At 54.9% G+C, this 13,448-nt stretch overlaps 1 protein-coding gene across 2 annotated transcripts in view; it reads left to right on the top strand.

The window, feature by feature from the left end:
* The window catches only part of INPPL1 (inositol polyphosphate phosphatase like 1), an 83,733-nt gene that overhangs the window by 53,003 nt on the left and 17,282 nt on the right, over positions 1-13,448 (top strand). For both annotated transcript variants that reach the window (XM_065581840.1, XM_065581839.1), the window contains 9 exons: positions 4,707-4,803; positions 6,039-6,177; positions 6,400-6,499; positions 6,703-6,791; positions 6,992-7,073; positions 8,238-8,327; positions 11,285-11,398; positions 11,778-11,866; positions 12,279-12,366. In XM_065581840.1, the coding sequence (XP_065437912.1) occupies positions 4,707-4,803; positions 6,039-6,177; positions 6,400-6,499; positions 6,703-6,791; positions 6,992-7,073; positions 8,238-8,327; positions 11,285-11,398; positions 11,778-11,866; positions 12,279-12,366 (888 nt within the window). The remainder of the gene's footprint in view (positions 1-4,706; positions 4,804-6,038; positions 6,178-6,399; positions 6,500-6,702; positions 6,792-6,991; positions 7,074-8,237; positions 8,328-11,284; positions 11,399-11,777; positions 11,867-12,278; positions 12,367-13,448) is intronic.

Raw genomic sequence — 13,448 nt, 5'->3', positions numbered from 1 at the left:
ACTCCCCCGGGCTATTTACAATGGCCCGGGGCCCCACCGACCACCGGCAGCGCAGCGGAGCTGAGCAGCGTCTGCCTGCTCGCTCCACATGTCTGCCGGCCCCTCCCTGCGGCCCCGGGGCAGGGCTGTGCCTCCCCGCGCTGCCCCCGCCCCGAACACCCCTGCAGCCAATGGGAAGCTATGGGGGCGGTGTCTGGGAGCAGCAGCGCGCTGAGGTCCCCCAGCCCAGCCTGCCTTGGAGCCCCAAGTAAATGCCGCACCCCCCGACCCCCTCCTCACATACCTCCTCCCGCCCCCAAACTCCCTCCCAGAGCCTGCACCCCTCCCCCCAGACCCCAAACTCCCTTCCAGAGCCTGTACCCCTCACCCCTCCTCCGTCCCAGAACCTGCGACCTCACCCCCTCTTCCTGCACCCCCAACCCCTGTCCAAGCCCAGAGCCTGCACCCAGCACCCAAACTCCATCCCAGAGCCTACTCCCCAATCCCCTACCCCAGACCTCCTCCCCCACCTAAACTCCCTCCCGGAGCCTTAGGCAGGTGGGGGGCAGAGTTTGGGGGGCGGGTTCTGGGCAGTATGAGTGACATTATTGGCCGGCTGCGAGGATTTGAGGACTGACACTGACCCTAAGGTAAATTGAGTTTGAGACCCCTGATTTAAATCATCAGTTTTAATCATATTTTGCATTAGTACTTTTTAGTTACTCCCCTAAAGAAAGGTTGAGTCTCCTTGGCTGGCAAACATTAAAACGTGTTGATTGCAGCGAAATCTAGCCTTTACCCTAAACATGGTGCATCTTTTTGCTAGGCAAGAGGATATACTACATCTATACCCACTGATTTAAGCACTAGAGAGCTTGACTTATGTTTATTCAGATGCTTAATATTTACCTTTTTCATTATGTTAGAAAATGGTGAATCATAGAATCATAGAATCATAGAATATCAGAGTTGGAAGGGACCTCAAGAGGTCATCTAGTCCAACCCCCTGCTCAAAGCAGGACCAATTCCCAGCTAAATCATCCCAGCCAGGGCTTTGTCAAGCCGGGCCTTAAAAACCTCCAAGGAAGGAGACTCCACCACCTCCCTAGGTAACGCATTCCAGTGTTTCACCACCCTCCTAGTGAAATAGTTTTTCCTGATATCCAACCTGGACCTCCCCCACCGCAACTTGAGACCATTGCTCCTTGTTCTGTCATCTGCCACCACTGAGAACAGCCGAGCTCCATCCTCTTTGGAACCCCCCTTCAGGTAGTTGAAGGCTGCTATCAAATCCCCCCTCATTCTTCTCTTCTGGAGACTAAACAATCCCAGTTCTCTCAGCCTCTCCTCATAAGTCATGTGCTCCAGACCCCTAATCATTTTTGTTGCCCTCCGCTGGACTCTTTCCAATTTTTCCACATCCTTCTTGTAGTGTGGGGACCAAAACTGGACACAGTATTCCAGATGAGGCCTCACCAATGTCGAATAAAGGGGAACGATCACGTTCCTCGATCTGCTGGCAATGCCCCTACTTATACAGCCCAAAATGCCGTTAGCCTTCTTGGCAACAAGAGCACACTGTTGACTCATATCCAGCTTCTCGTCCACTGTGACCCCTAGGTCCTTTTCAGCAGAACTGCTACCTAGCCATTCGGTCCCTAGTCTGTAGCAGTGCATGGGATTCTTCCGTCCTAAGTGCAGGACTCTGCACTTGTCCTTGTTGAACCTCATCAGGTTTTTTTCTGCCCAATCCTCTAATTTGTCTAGGTCCCTCTGTATCCGATCCCTACCCTCTAGTGTATCTACCACGCCTCCTAGTTTAGTGTCATCTGCAAACTTGCTGAGAGTGCAGTCCACACCATCCTCCAGATCATTAATAAAGATATTAAACAAAACCGGCCCCAGGACCGACCCTTGGGGCACTCCACTTGAAACCGGCTGCCAACTAGACATGGAGCCATTGATCACTACCCGTTGAGCCCGACGATCTAGCCAGCTTTCTATCCACCTTACAGTCCATTCATCCAGCCCATACTTCTTTAACTTGGTGGCAAGAATACTGTGGGAGACAGTATCAAAAGCTTTGCTAAAGTCAAGAAATAACACATCCACTGCTTTCCCCTCATCCACAGAGCCAGTTATCTCATCATAGAAGGCAATTAGGTTAGTCAGGCACGACTTCCCCTTCGTGAATCCATGCTGACTGTTCCTGATCACTTTCCTTTCCTCTAAATGTTTCATAATTGATTCCTTGAGGACCTGCTCCATAATTTTTCCAGGGACTGAGGTGAGGCTGACTGGCCTGTAGTTCCCCGGATCCTCCTTCTTCCCTTTTTTAAAGATGGGCACTACATTAGCCTTTTTCCAGTCATCTGGGACCTCCCCCGATCGCCATGAGTTTTCAAAAATAATGGCTAATGGCTCTGCAATCTCACCCGCCAACTCCTTTAGCACCCTCGGATGCAGCGCATCCGGCCCCATGGACTTGTGCACGTCCAGTTTTTCTAAATAGTCCCGAACCACTTCTTTCTCCACAGAGGGCTGGTCACCTTCTCCCCATGCTGTACTGCCCAGTGCAGCAATCTGGGAGCTGACCTTGTGCGTGAAGACAGAGGCAAAAAAATCATTGAGTACATTAGCTTTTTCCACATCCTCGGTCACTAGGTTGCCTCCCTCATTCAGTAAGGGGCCCACACTTTCCTTGATTTTCTTCTTGTTGCTAACATACCTGAAGAAACCCTTCTTGTTACTCTTAACATCTCTTGCTAACTGCAACTCCAAGTGTGATTTGGCCTTCCTGATTTCACTCCTGCACGCCTGAGCAATATTTTTATACTCCTCCCTGGTCATTTGTCCAATCTTCCACTTCTTATAAGCCTCTTTTTTGCGTTTAAGATCAGCAAGGATTTCACTGTTTAGCCAAGCTGGTCGCCTGCCATATTTACTATTCTTTCTACACATCGGGATGGTTTGTTCCTGCAACCTCAATAAGGATTCTTTAAAATACAGCCAGCTCTCCTGGACCCCTTTGCCCTTCATGTTTTTCTCCCAGGGGATCCTGCCCATCTGTTCCCTGAGGGAGTCAAAGTCTGCTTTTCTGAAGTCCAGGGTCCATATTCTGCTGCTCTCCTTTCTTCCTTGTGTCAGGATCCTGAACTCGACCATCTCATGGTCACTGCCTCCCAGGTTCCCATCCACTTTTGCTTCCCCTACTAGTTCTTCCCTGTTTGTGAGCAGCAGGTCAAGAAAAGCTTTGCCCCTAGTTGGTTCCTCCAGCACTTGCACCAGGAAATTGTCCCCTACACTTTCCAAAAATTTCCTGGATTGCCTGTGCACCGCTGTATTGCTCTCCCAGCAGATATCAGGGTGATTAAAGTCTCCCATGAGAACCAGGGCCTGCGATCTAGAATGACACATTTATTATTCATTCGATGATGGATTTTTTTACTTGTGATATGTGCCAAGCTCTTTTTGGATGGAAATCCAAATTCAATTTAAAATGCACAAAAACCACTTTTTACATTAAATAAAATTACCATAAATGGGCTGGAGATATCAGGAAAAATAGTTTATCAAAATATGTTTTGCCTTTAAAACTAAGTGACGTATTACCCACCGGAAGTTGAGTTGTAGTTAGTGAATTTAGCTGATTGTTTCTGGTCACCATATCCTTCAGGATTTTAGAGCTAGTAGATTTCATCCTCTCACACCTTGTTTTTGTTCATAGATTGGGAGAGGAAACCAAGCTTTCCTGCTTTTTCAGCTCCTAATTGATAGCTGCACTATGAATGAATTAGTCATTGAACTGAACGAGTTGAATAAACTGAAATGAAAAATATATTCTCGTTGCAGCTGTAGAAGAGGCTACTGGTGTCAAAGTTTAGCCCTTCAACAAACCCTGGGGCCAGGTGCTTAGCTGGTGACTTTCAGTGGTCTGACTGTCTTGCAAACACATACTACTTAATATTACTTTCTGTAGTTAATTTAAATGATCTTAATAGATGATAACAAATTAAGGCCTTAACATAGGTAGTCAATTTCCATTTGAATGTTAAACCGGTTTCTCTTTTAAAAGTAAACCTGAATTTAATTTAAACATTAAAACAGTTTTTTATTAATTTATTTTTAAATCATTGATTTTTTTTTTTAATCCACCCTGGTTGGCTCAGACGTTCCCTCTGCTCTGGCGTGAGAGGAGCCCTGGCCTGGCACGACCGCCGGCACAAGGGCACAGACTGTTCTGTGATGCCACAGTCCTTTAGCTCGGGAGGTCCTGGTTATTTGCCCTGCTTTAAAATGACCCCAGGGCCTGCCTCTCTGCATGTGCTTCTCCTCCCTTGGCTGGGTTCAGGGCTGGCTCTGCCATCTAAGGCGGTGCAGACAGTGCCCCAGGGCAGCCGAACGATAACGCGGGCAGCACCTGGATCCTGGTGGAGGGGGCTCACGAGGTCCGTTACAGCTGGAGAGAAGCTGGCCAGCTCCGGGTCTGACTATCCTCGATGCCAGGGAAGGCTAGGATCCAGGGATCTGGTGCAGCTCTTAGCCAGCTGGGACTCTCTCCTCCCGCCACCCACCCTACTGGCTTTGTGTTTTTTCTGCTCACTCCACGCTGCCGGCGCCGGCTTTGGCCACTGTGCGACGGGCCATCGGTGCCCGGAGCAGGCCTGGGAACCGAGCCCCGGCCTGGCCTCAGTGAGGTTCGCCCCCTCTCCCTCTTTGTTTTGCAGGCAATAAAGGGGCCGTGGGAGTCTCCTTCATGTTTAATGGCACCTCTTTCGGCTTTGTGAATTGCCATCTGACCTCAGGCAACGAGAAGACGGCCAGGTCAGTGTGGGGCGCGGAGCAGGGCAGCCCCTGGCAGAGCGGGAGCCCGTCACCTAGCCCTGAGGGTGGAGGGACTGGCCCCCTGGTCTTGCCAGCTGGGCTGAGAGGGGAGCTGCTGGTAACTCCTGCCGCTGGCTGTGGGCAGCACACGAACATGGCCGATGACTCTGGGCGGGCAATGCTTTGGTCTCCATGGAGAGGCAGGAGAGCCGGGCACAGGGGGAGTCGCCTTGCACCGCCAGAGAGAGCCGAGCCTGCTCTGGGACATGCTGACACTCCTTCTCGCTTACAGACGTGGCTTGCTCTCTCCTGGACACGCTCGCTCTGGGTACACTCACACCTACCCCCGGCCACGCTCCTGCTCGCTCTGACATACTCCCGCTCGCTCTGGCGCACTAGTGTTTGCATGCAGCCACTTGCACTCCCACACTCAGTTTGGGGCACACTTGCCACACACGCATGCGCCGGTTTGAACAGGTTCGTCCGCTCGCACGCTCACCCTGGGGCACCCTGGCTCACCCTGGCCTTCGCATGCTCCTTCTCGCTTTCTTAGACACAGTTGGGCTCAGCCTTGCACACTTGCGTACACTCAGACACGTTTGCGCTCACCCTGTCCCGGCGTGTTTCCATGCACCGTCCCACACCCTGCTCCTTGGGGCCACATCGCAGCACGCGGCGATTGTCGCTGTTAGCACGCGCGCTCCGGTCCCGCTGGATGGGCTCTGGAAGCACCGACGTTCCCAAGCTAAGCAGTAAATGCGGCTGGTGGGTCGACGGCCAAATGAGGAAAACCGTCCACCATCTCCTGCCCCCCTCCCCCCCCCCCCCCGTCTCTCTGTCAGGCCTGGCACTCTTAGCCTGGGGAGGGCGTTCATTCTCCACATGCCTTCTCTTTGGTAGAAGCCCTGAGAATATTAACCCCCCCACCACCACCACCACCATCTGTCATCTGTACCGTCCCGATGGATCCCAGAGGGCGGTTACACATGTAACAAGCCCCATGCAACGGGTCAGCGCGTCTGCCTCTGGGGCGGAGCACGGCGGCGGTTGAACTGGACAGTGACGGCACTCGAATTAGGGCACCCAGACAAACCCGCTGCTCTTGTGGGAAGCGCCTGGGGATCTTCAGTAACGAGGAGCGGTCGAGGCCTTGGGTTTACGTTCCCACGGAGATTCTGATCTGTGTCCCCTCCCTTGCCTCCTCTCCGCCTGCCCACCGCTCCCCTCTCCGCCAGGCGGAACCAGAACTACCTGGACATCCTGCGCTTGCTGTCCCTGGGCGACAAGCAGCTCAGCTCCTTCGACATCTCGCTCCGCTTCACCCATCTCTTCTGGTTCGGGGACCTCAACTACCGCCTGGACATGGACATCCAGGTGAGGGGGGCGCGGGCCTGTGGGGAGGGGGCGTGGGCCTGGAAGGAGAGAGATGCAGCGTGGGGAGGACAGACAAGTGAGGGGTGAGGGGCACAGGCCCATTGGGGGGAGGAAAGGAGGAGGGCAGGCCTGAGGGGAGGGGAGTGCAGGCCCCCGGGTTGTGGGGGCTGTGTGACCCGTCCTCCCCACTCCAACCTGCCCGCTCGGCCCTGCCTCCTCCAGGAGATCCTCAACTACATCAACCGCAAGGAGTTCGAGCCGCTGCTCAAGGTGGATCAGCTCAACCTGGAGAAGGAGAAGCACAAGGTCTTCCTGCGATTCGGTGAGGGCGGCTCTGCTGCGGGCGGGGCGGGCGTCTGCTTCACCCACTGGCTCTGCCCCTTCCCTGCTGGGGTGGGTGTCTCCCCTACGGGGATCAGCACTGCTGGGCCTGGGGTCCGGGGTGTGGACTGTCGCCCCATGGCTGCTGGGGATGCTGAGGGTGGCCGAGCGCAGGCTGTTTCTCCTCACGCTGTGTCTCTGCAGGCGAGGAGGAGATCACCTTCCCCCCGACCTACCGCTACGAGCGGGGCTCCCGCGACACCTACGTGTGGCACAAGCAGAAGCCCACTGGGGTAGGTGCTGGGGGTGGGGGGGAAGGGAAGCTGGGGAGGAGCATTTGGGGGGCTGGGGAGGGCTAGCCGGTTCCCGTGGCTGGCTCTCTGGACCCTGTGGGCCAATGAGAGGCTAGCGCCAGGGGCCCTGCCAGGCTGTGGGCGGGGGGAGGGCGCTGCCAGGCAATACCTCACCCCAATGTCCTGTGCCCCCTGCCCAGGTCCGCACCAACGTCCCCTCCTGGTGTGACCGCATCCTGTGGAAGTCGTACCCCGAGACCCACATCAACTGCAACTCCTACGGTGAGTGGGGGGCGTCAGCAGCACGCGATGCCGGCTGGAGTCACACCTGCTCGCCCTCAGGCGGCCGGCCAGGGTGGCCCTCCACCGGGCTGCCCGAGTGGAGTGTCTCCGATGGGAGAGGCCCGGGCCTGTGGAGCAGCAGGCCCCGCGTTCTCGCCTCGCTGCTGCCGGCGTGCGGAGGAGCCCGTGGCCGGCGCGTCTGCACGGAGGTGACCAGGGACCCAGTGCCAGGCGCTCCCCTGGCTGTGCCCGCAGCGCTGGCTGTTCCTTGGAGCTAATCCTGGAGGGCCTGGGACACCCTCTCTCCACTCAACCCCAGAAGCCCGTTCCCCTCACACCCCCTCGAGCCGCACAACACCCTTGGGGGGATGGTGAGAGGGGCAGAGGGACAGCCCAGCCTCCCAGCCATCGCCCAGGTTCCCTGCCAGGGCCCTGCTGGCCCAGACCTCGCGGGCGCTGCCTCCTGCAGTGCAGCGGGGCAAGGCCCTGCGGGGCTGGGGCTCGTCCTGGGGGGCTCTAGAGGAAAGCCCTCCCGAGGGCGTGGGGTAGACAAGGTGGGGACCGGACTGGGAACAAGCTCTGCAGTCTCTCCCTGCTAGGTCCCCGGTTCAAATCCAGCCCAAACCGGTCTAGTCGCAGAGGCCTGCGAGTTGCGGGTCTCAGTCCGGTTCTCACAGGGGAGGTGGGCTCTGTCCCCGGGACAGTGGTCTCATCACCGTTAGCCGAGCGCCCCCCCATCCTTGTGAGCAGCCTCAGTGGGGCGGGGCCAGGAGCTGAAGAGGCTGTGGGGAGCCTGGGGTGTGCACGTTGGCAGGGCAGTGAGAGGAAGTGGGGTGGCAGGTGGGCAGAGAGGCCTGGTCCCCTGGGCTATCAGAATTCCCCACTGATTTCTGGTATGAGGGAAACGTAGTTCTCTCCCCGGCGATGTTTCTGAGGTGTGTATGGACACCCAGTGAAGGGCCGGGCAAGAGGGCTCTAGCAGTGCCCAGCTCCTTCTCGGCTGCCCCACCGGTGATCCCAGCCCTGGGGCACTCCACCCCTAGAGAGGGACATGCCTTCCCCTTGGGCCTGATCAGCTGCCAGTCGGACTCCCTGCCTCTGCTGAGCCAGCGCCCGGCCCCAGGTCCCCTGGCTAGCTCACCAGTGGAGCCTGCTTGTTGGTAGGATGCACTGACGACATCACGACCAGCGACCACTCCCCTGTCTTCGGAGCCTTCGAAGTCGGAGTGACATCCCAGTTTGTCTCCAAGAAAGGTATGTGGGGAAGGTGGGCGTGTGCCTGCCCTGCGCTGGGCTGGGTGGCTACCGGCTAGCAATGGTCAAGCGGCTCTCCGCCTGCCCTTGGCCCTGACTTGTCACTGAGCCTCCGTGGGGACACGGATGTCGCAAAGTTGTAGCGTTTAAATCCGGAAGGGACTGCTAGAGCATCCAGTGTGACCGTCTGTCTACTGCAGGCCACCAGCCCACCCAGCCCCCGCGTGCTAACCCCGCAGCCGAGAGAGACAGCGCTCGGGGTCACCTCAGAGCCCTGGCCCACCCCATCCTATGTCCCATCTCCAGCCGTGACCATCCCTCATGCCTCAGAGGAAGGAGATAAAAAAACCCTGCCGGAATACACGGAGGGAGGGGGATATCCCTTCCTGACCCCTGCTGGTGGGCGGTTGAAACCCTGAAGCATGAGCTTTGGGAAGGTAAGCCATAGACCGGAAGCGAGCCCCAGGGCTGCCGAGCCCTGCCCCCCCACCGTCACAAGCAATCCTGTCATGCAATTCCACTCGTCCATTTGTCTAACTCACTTGTTTGCCCCCACAGCTCCTATTGATGGTTAGAAATTTCCTGCCTGAGTTTGTTCGTGGTTAGTTTCCGTTTGTTCTTGTGCCAGCACTGTCCTGTAGCTTCCAGAGTTCGTCTCCCCCCGGTGTATTCATAGAGCAATCGGATTCCCTCTCCCCTTCTTGCTGCCAGGCTAAACCAGCCAAGCTCTTCCAGTCGCCTCCCGTAAGACAGGCCCTCCACTGCCCTGATCATCCTCACAGCTCTTCTCTGCACCTGTCCCAGTTTGAATTCCTCTCTCCTGAACACGGGGGAGCAGAACTGCACCGGGATTCCTGATACGGTCTCACCAGTGCCTTGTGCAATGGCATTAATACTTCTCTCTCGCTCTGCTCACGCATCCTAGGAGCCCGTTTGCCTTTTTCACAGCTGCATCACCCCGGTGGCTCCCAGTCCCGACCCGCCCACCCAGGTCTCTGCTCCTCTGTCGCATCCAGCCGATGAGCCCCCAGCTTGGAGCAGAAATTCGTACTCAACCCGAAGCACGTGACCTTGAACTCCGGACTACTGAATTTCATCCCATTTCTGTCACTCCAGCCTTCCAGGTCATCAGATCCTCCTGTGTTCCAATTCGCCTCTGTACTGACAGTGCCTTCTAACGTCAGGTCGTTAGCACATTTCATCAGCCCACTCCTGCTTTTAGTGTCCAGGTCCTTAAGAAACACATTGAATGAGATTGGTCCCAAGACTGCTAGGAACCTCCCTCCTGTCCAGTAGTCACCTTTCAGCGCAACCCGCCGGCTTCTCCCTTTAGCCAGTTCCTTACCCACCTGACAAGTCTTGCACCTATCCCTAACCATTTAACTAGTGACACCGTGTCAGATGCCTCATTGAAGACCGAGTCTATTAGTTCTGCTGCACCTCCCTTGTCTAAAGCATCCATTCTTTGCTCAAAGAAGGAAATCTGGTTGGGCTGGCACGATCATAGAATCATAGAATATCAGGGCTGGAAGGGACCTCAGGAGGTATCTAGTCCAACCCCCTCCTCAAAGCAGGACCAATTCCCAACTAAATCATCCCAGCCAGGGCTTTGTCAAGCCGGGCCTTAAAAACCTCTAAGGAAGGAGATTCCTCCACCTCCCTAGGGAACCCATTCCAGTGCTTCACCACCCTCCTAGTGAAATAGTTTTTCCTAATATCCAACCTAAACCTCCCCCACTGCAACTTGAGACCATTTCTCCTTGTTCTGTCATCTGGTACCACTGAGAACAGTCTAGATCCATCCTCTTTGGAACCCCCTTTCAGGTAGTTGAAATCTACGATCTACCTTTGGTAAACTCACGTTGTATTACATCTCCTTTGCCAGTTACCTCTCTGAATTTAATTATTTTCCTTCACAATCCAGTCTAACTCCTGGAATGCTGCTGCGGTCTAACAGGTCCGTAACTGCCCGGGTCACTTTTTTCCCCTTTCTTACATCCAGGGATGTTAGCTATTCTCCAGTCATACAGCGCTACCCCAAATAGCTAGATGCATTAAAAACCCCTTCCTGCCGGACTAGCAGTCTCATGTGCCAGTTCTTTCAGGATCCTGGGATAGAAACTATCTGCCCCCGCCTGATTTGAGCTCATTAAGTTTTTCTTCCACCACAGCTGTGATAATTACCATTTCTAGACACTCATTTCCATCCTGCCTTTGTCCACATGCTCTGATCCTTGGTAGTGAAAACCGAGGCAAAGTATTCCTATTATTCTGGGGCCATACCTAGATGAACTTTAATCTCCTTCCCACCACACTGCAGAGAGGCCCGGCCTTCCACCTGGGTGCCAGCTACTCAGCCTTGGGAGTCCTCCCAACCTCACCACCCCCAGGCCTCACCACCTCAGGATTGCCAGACCCCAGCATGATCCTGTCTCACTGCCCCAGGAGAAGGCAATGCCACCCTAGGTCCATGCCTCCTTTCAGCTCTGCTCTCCTGTCCTCCCCTCAGCTGTGCCCTGTGGCAGTTCCGGAGCACCCTTTGCTCCATCACCCAAACCAGAAGATAAATGAACTTGCTTGGGGCCCAGCAGACCTGGTAGCTCTCCACGCTTGATACCAGCTGTGATAAAAACTGAGCCAGGGGCGTCTTCCTTGTCCCTCATATGAACCTGTGGGTCCTGTCTTCTCGGGGCAGCACTGGCCCTCTCCACAGTCCGGCCTTGTGGTTGGAACGCTGGACTGGGACTCAGCAGACCTTGGTTCTGTCCCCAGCTCTGCCATTGGCTTGCCGGGCGACCTTGGGCAAGTCACTTTCCTGCCCCGTGCCTCAGTTTCCCCCTCTGTAAAATGGGAATAACAACCCTACCCTCCTTTGTATAGCGCTTGGAGATCTAGAGATGAGAAGTGCTAGGTAAGAGCTAGCGAGGTGTTCTACTATTATTATACTCTGCTCCCAGGGCTCTCCAAGGTCTCAGACCAGGCCTACATTGAGTTTGAGAGCATCGAAGCTATCGTGAAGACGGCCAGCCGGACCAAGTTCTTTATTGAGTTCTACTCCACCTGCCTGGAAGGTGCGTGCCTGCCCCCTCCCCTTGCCTGCCTTCACACACACCGTGTAGCCCACTGGCTAGTGTAGACAGGATCCTCTCCCGCATCTGCTGTGTGTGAACCCATGGCCTGCCAGCGGCTGCCGCCGGCACAGGAGGTAAAAGTCCTAATTCTCCTTGTGCTAGTGGAGATTCTCCTTTAGCTCAAGCAGCAGAGGCCTGCGGAGTGGGGGGAGGAGGGAGGAGCTGGCTGTCCCCACATGGGGTCAACTTAGTCCTAGGACAGTTCCATTCTGGCTAGATGGGGGCAGGGTGGGGAGGTGTACCGTGGGACTGCTCCACTGTGTCTGAACACCGGTGGGGGGTGTGCCTAACCCGAGCCTGCCACTTCCTCGCCCCCCAGAGTTCAAGAAGAGCTCCGAGAACGACATGCAGAGCAGTGACAACATCAACTTCCTGAAAGTTCAGTGGTCCTCGAGGCAGCTGCCCACGGTGAGAACTCACCCCCTCCCCCAGCCAATCACCCTGCCACCCCCTCTGTGCAGAGGAGACCCCACCTTGTTATTGGTAGTAACAATCCCTAAATCTTTACAAAGCGGGTCAGTATTATTATGGGGAAACTGAGGCAGAGATCAGGGGCGTGACTTGCCCAGGGTCACCCAGCAGGCCAGTGGTGGGGCCGAGAATAGGACACAGGTCTCCCAAGCCAGTGCTGTATGCATTAGACCACACCGCCTCCCTGTCCAGGTGGGAGAAAGCGGGCAGTGGGTTCGATTGGCAGGGGGTGCGAGATCCCTGTATTACTGCACCTTGCTCTGCCGTGCCCTGTAGCTGCCACATGCAGCGTGTTGGCCTCCTTGCTCTGAGTAAATGTCCATTCTCCATGGATTCCCCCCGGCTGCAGCTGAAGCCGATTCTGTCCGAGATCGAGTATCTCCAGGACCAGCACCTGCTGCTCACGGTCAAGTCCGTCGATGGCTACGAATCCTACGGTAAGGAGCAGGAGGGGAAGTGCGGCATGGGAGTAATGTCACCCTCCAGAGGCCGGGTCACAGAGTGGGTAAGGGAGGGATCTACTATAGCGCCTGGCATTCTCCTTTGGCTCAGAGGGAGGAGTCCTGGGTTAGGGTTCTAGTCCTGGCTGCCCTAGGTGAGGTCTGTTCCCAGCTCTATCACCGACTCCTGTGGGCTATGACCTAGAAACATAAGAATGGCCAGACTGGGTCAGACCAAAGGTGCATCTAGCCCAGTGTCCTGTCTACCGACAGTGGCCAATGCCAGGTGCCCCAGAGGGAATGAACAGAACAGGTAATTATCAAGTGATCCACCCTGTCGTCCAGTCCCAGCTTCTGGCAAACAGAGGCTAGGGACACCATCCCTGCCCATCCTGGCCAATAGCCATTGATAGACCTATCCTCCGTGAATGTATCTAGTTCTTTTTTGAACCCTGTTATAGTCTTGGCCTTCACAACATCCTCTGGCAAGGAGTTCCACAGGTTGACTGTGTGAAGAAATATTTCCTTTTGTTTGTTTTTAACCTGCTACCAATTAATTTCATCAGGTGACCCCTGGTTCTTGTGTTATGAGAAGGAGTAAATAACACTTCCTTATCTACCTTCTCCATGCCCGTCATGATTTTATAGACTTCAATCATATCTCCCCTTAGTTGTCTCTATTCCAAGTTCAAAAGTCCCAGTCTTATTAATCTCTTCTCATACGGAAGCCGTTCCATACCCCTCATCATTTTTATTGCCCTTTTCTGAACCTTTTCCAATTCCAATTTGGATGTAACAGGCATCACAGAAACTTGGTAGAATGAGGATGTGAGGAGAGATTAATAAGACTGGGACTTTTCAGCTTGGAAAAGAGACAGCTAAGAGGAGATATGATTGAAGTCTATAAAATCATGACTGGTGTAGAGAAAGTAGATAAGGAAGTGTTGTTTACTACTTCTCATAACACAAGAACTAGGGGTCACCAAATGAAATTAATCGGCAGCAGGTTTAAAACAAACTAAAGGAAGTATTTCTTCACACAACACACAGTCAGCCTGTGGAACTCCTTGCCAGAGGAT

This window comes from Chrysemys picta, chromosome 1, assembly GCF_011386835.1.
Source record: "Chrysemys picta bellii isolate R12L10 chromosome 1, ASM1138683v2, whole genome shotgun sequence".
NCBI classification, from domain to species: Eukaryota; Metazoa; Chordata; order Testudines; family Emydidae; genus Chrysemys; species Chrysemys picta.
This window is presented reverse-complemented; position numbering and strand designations above follow the sequence as displayed.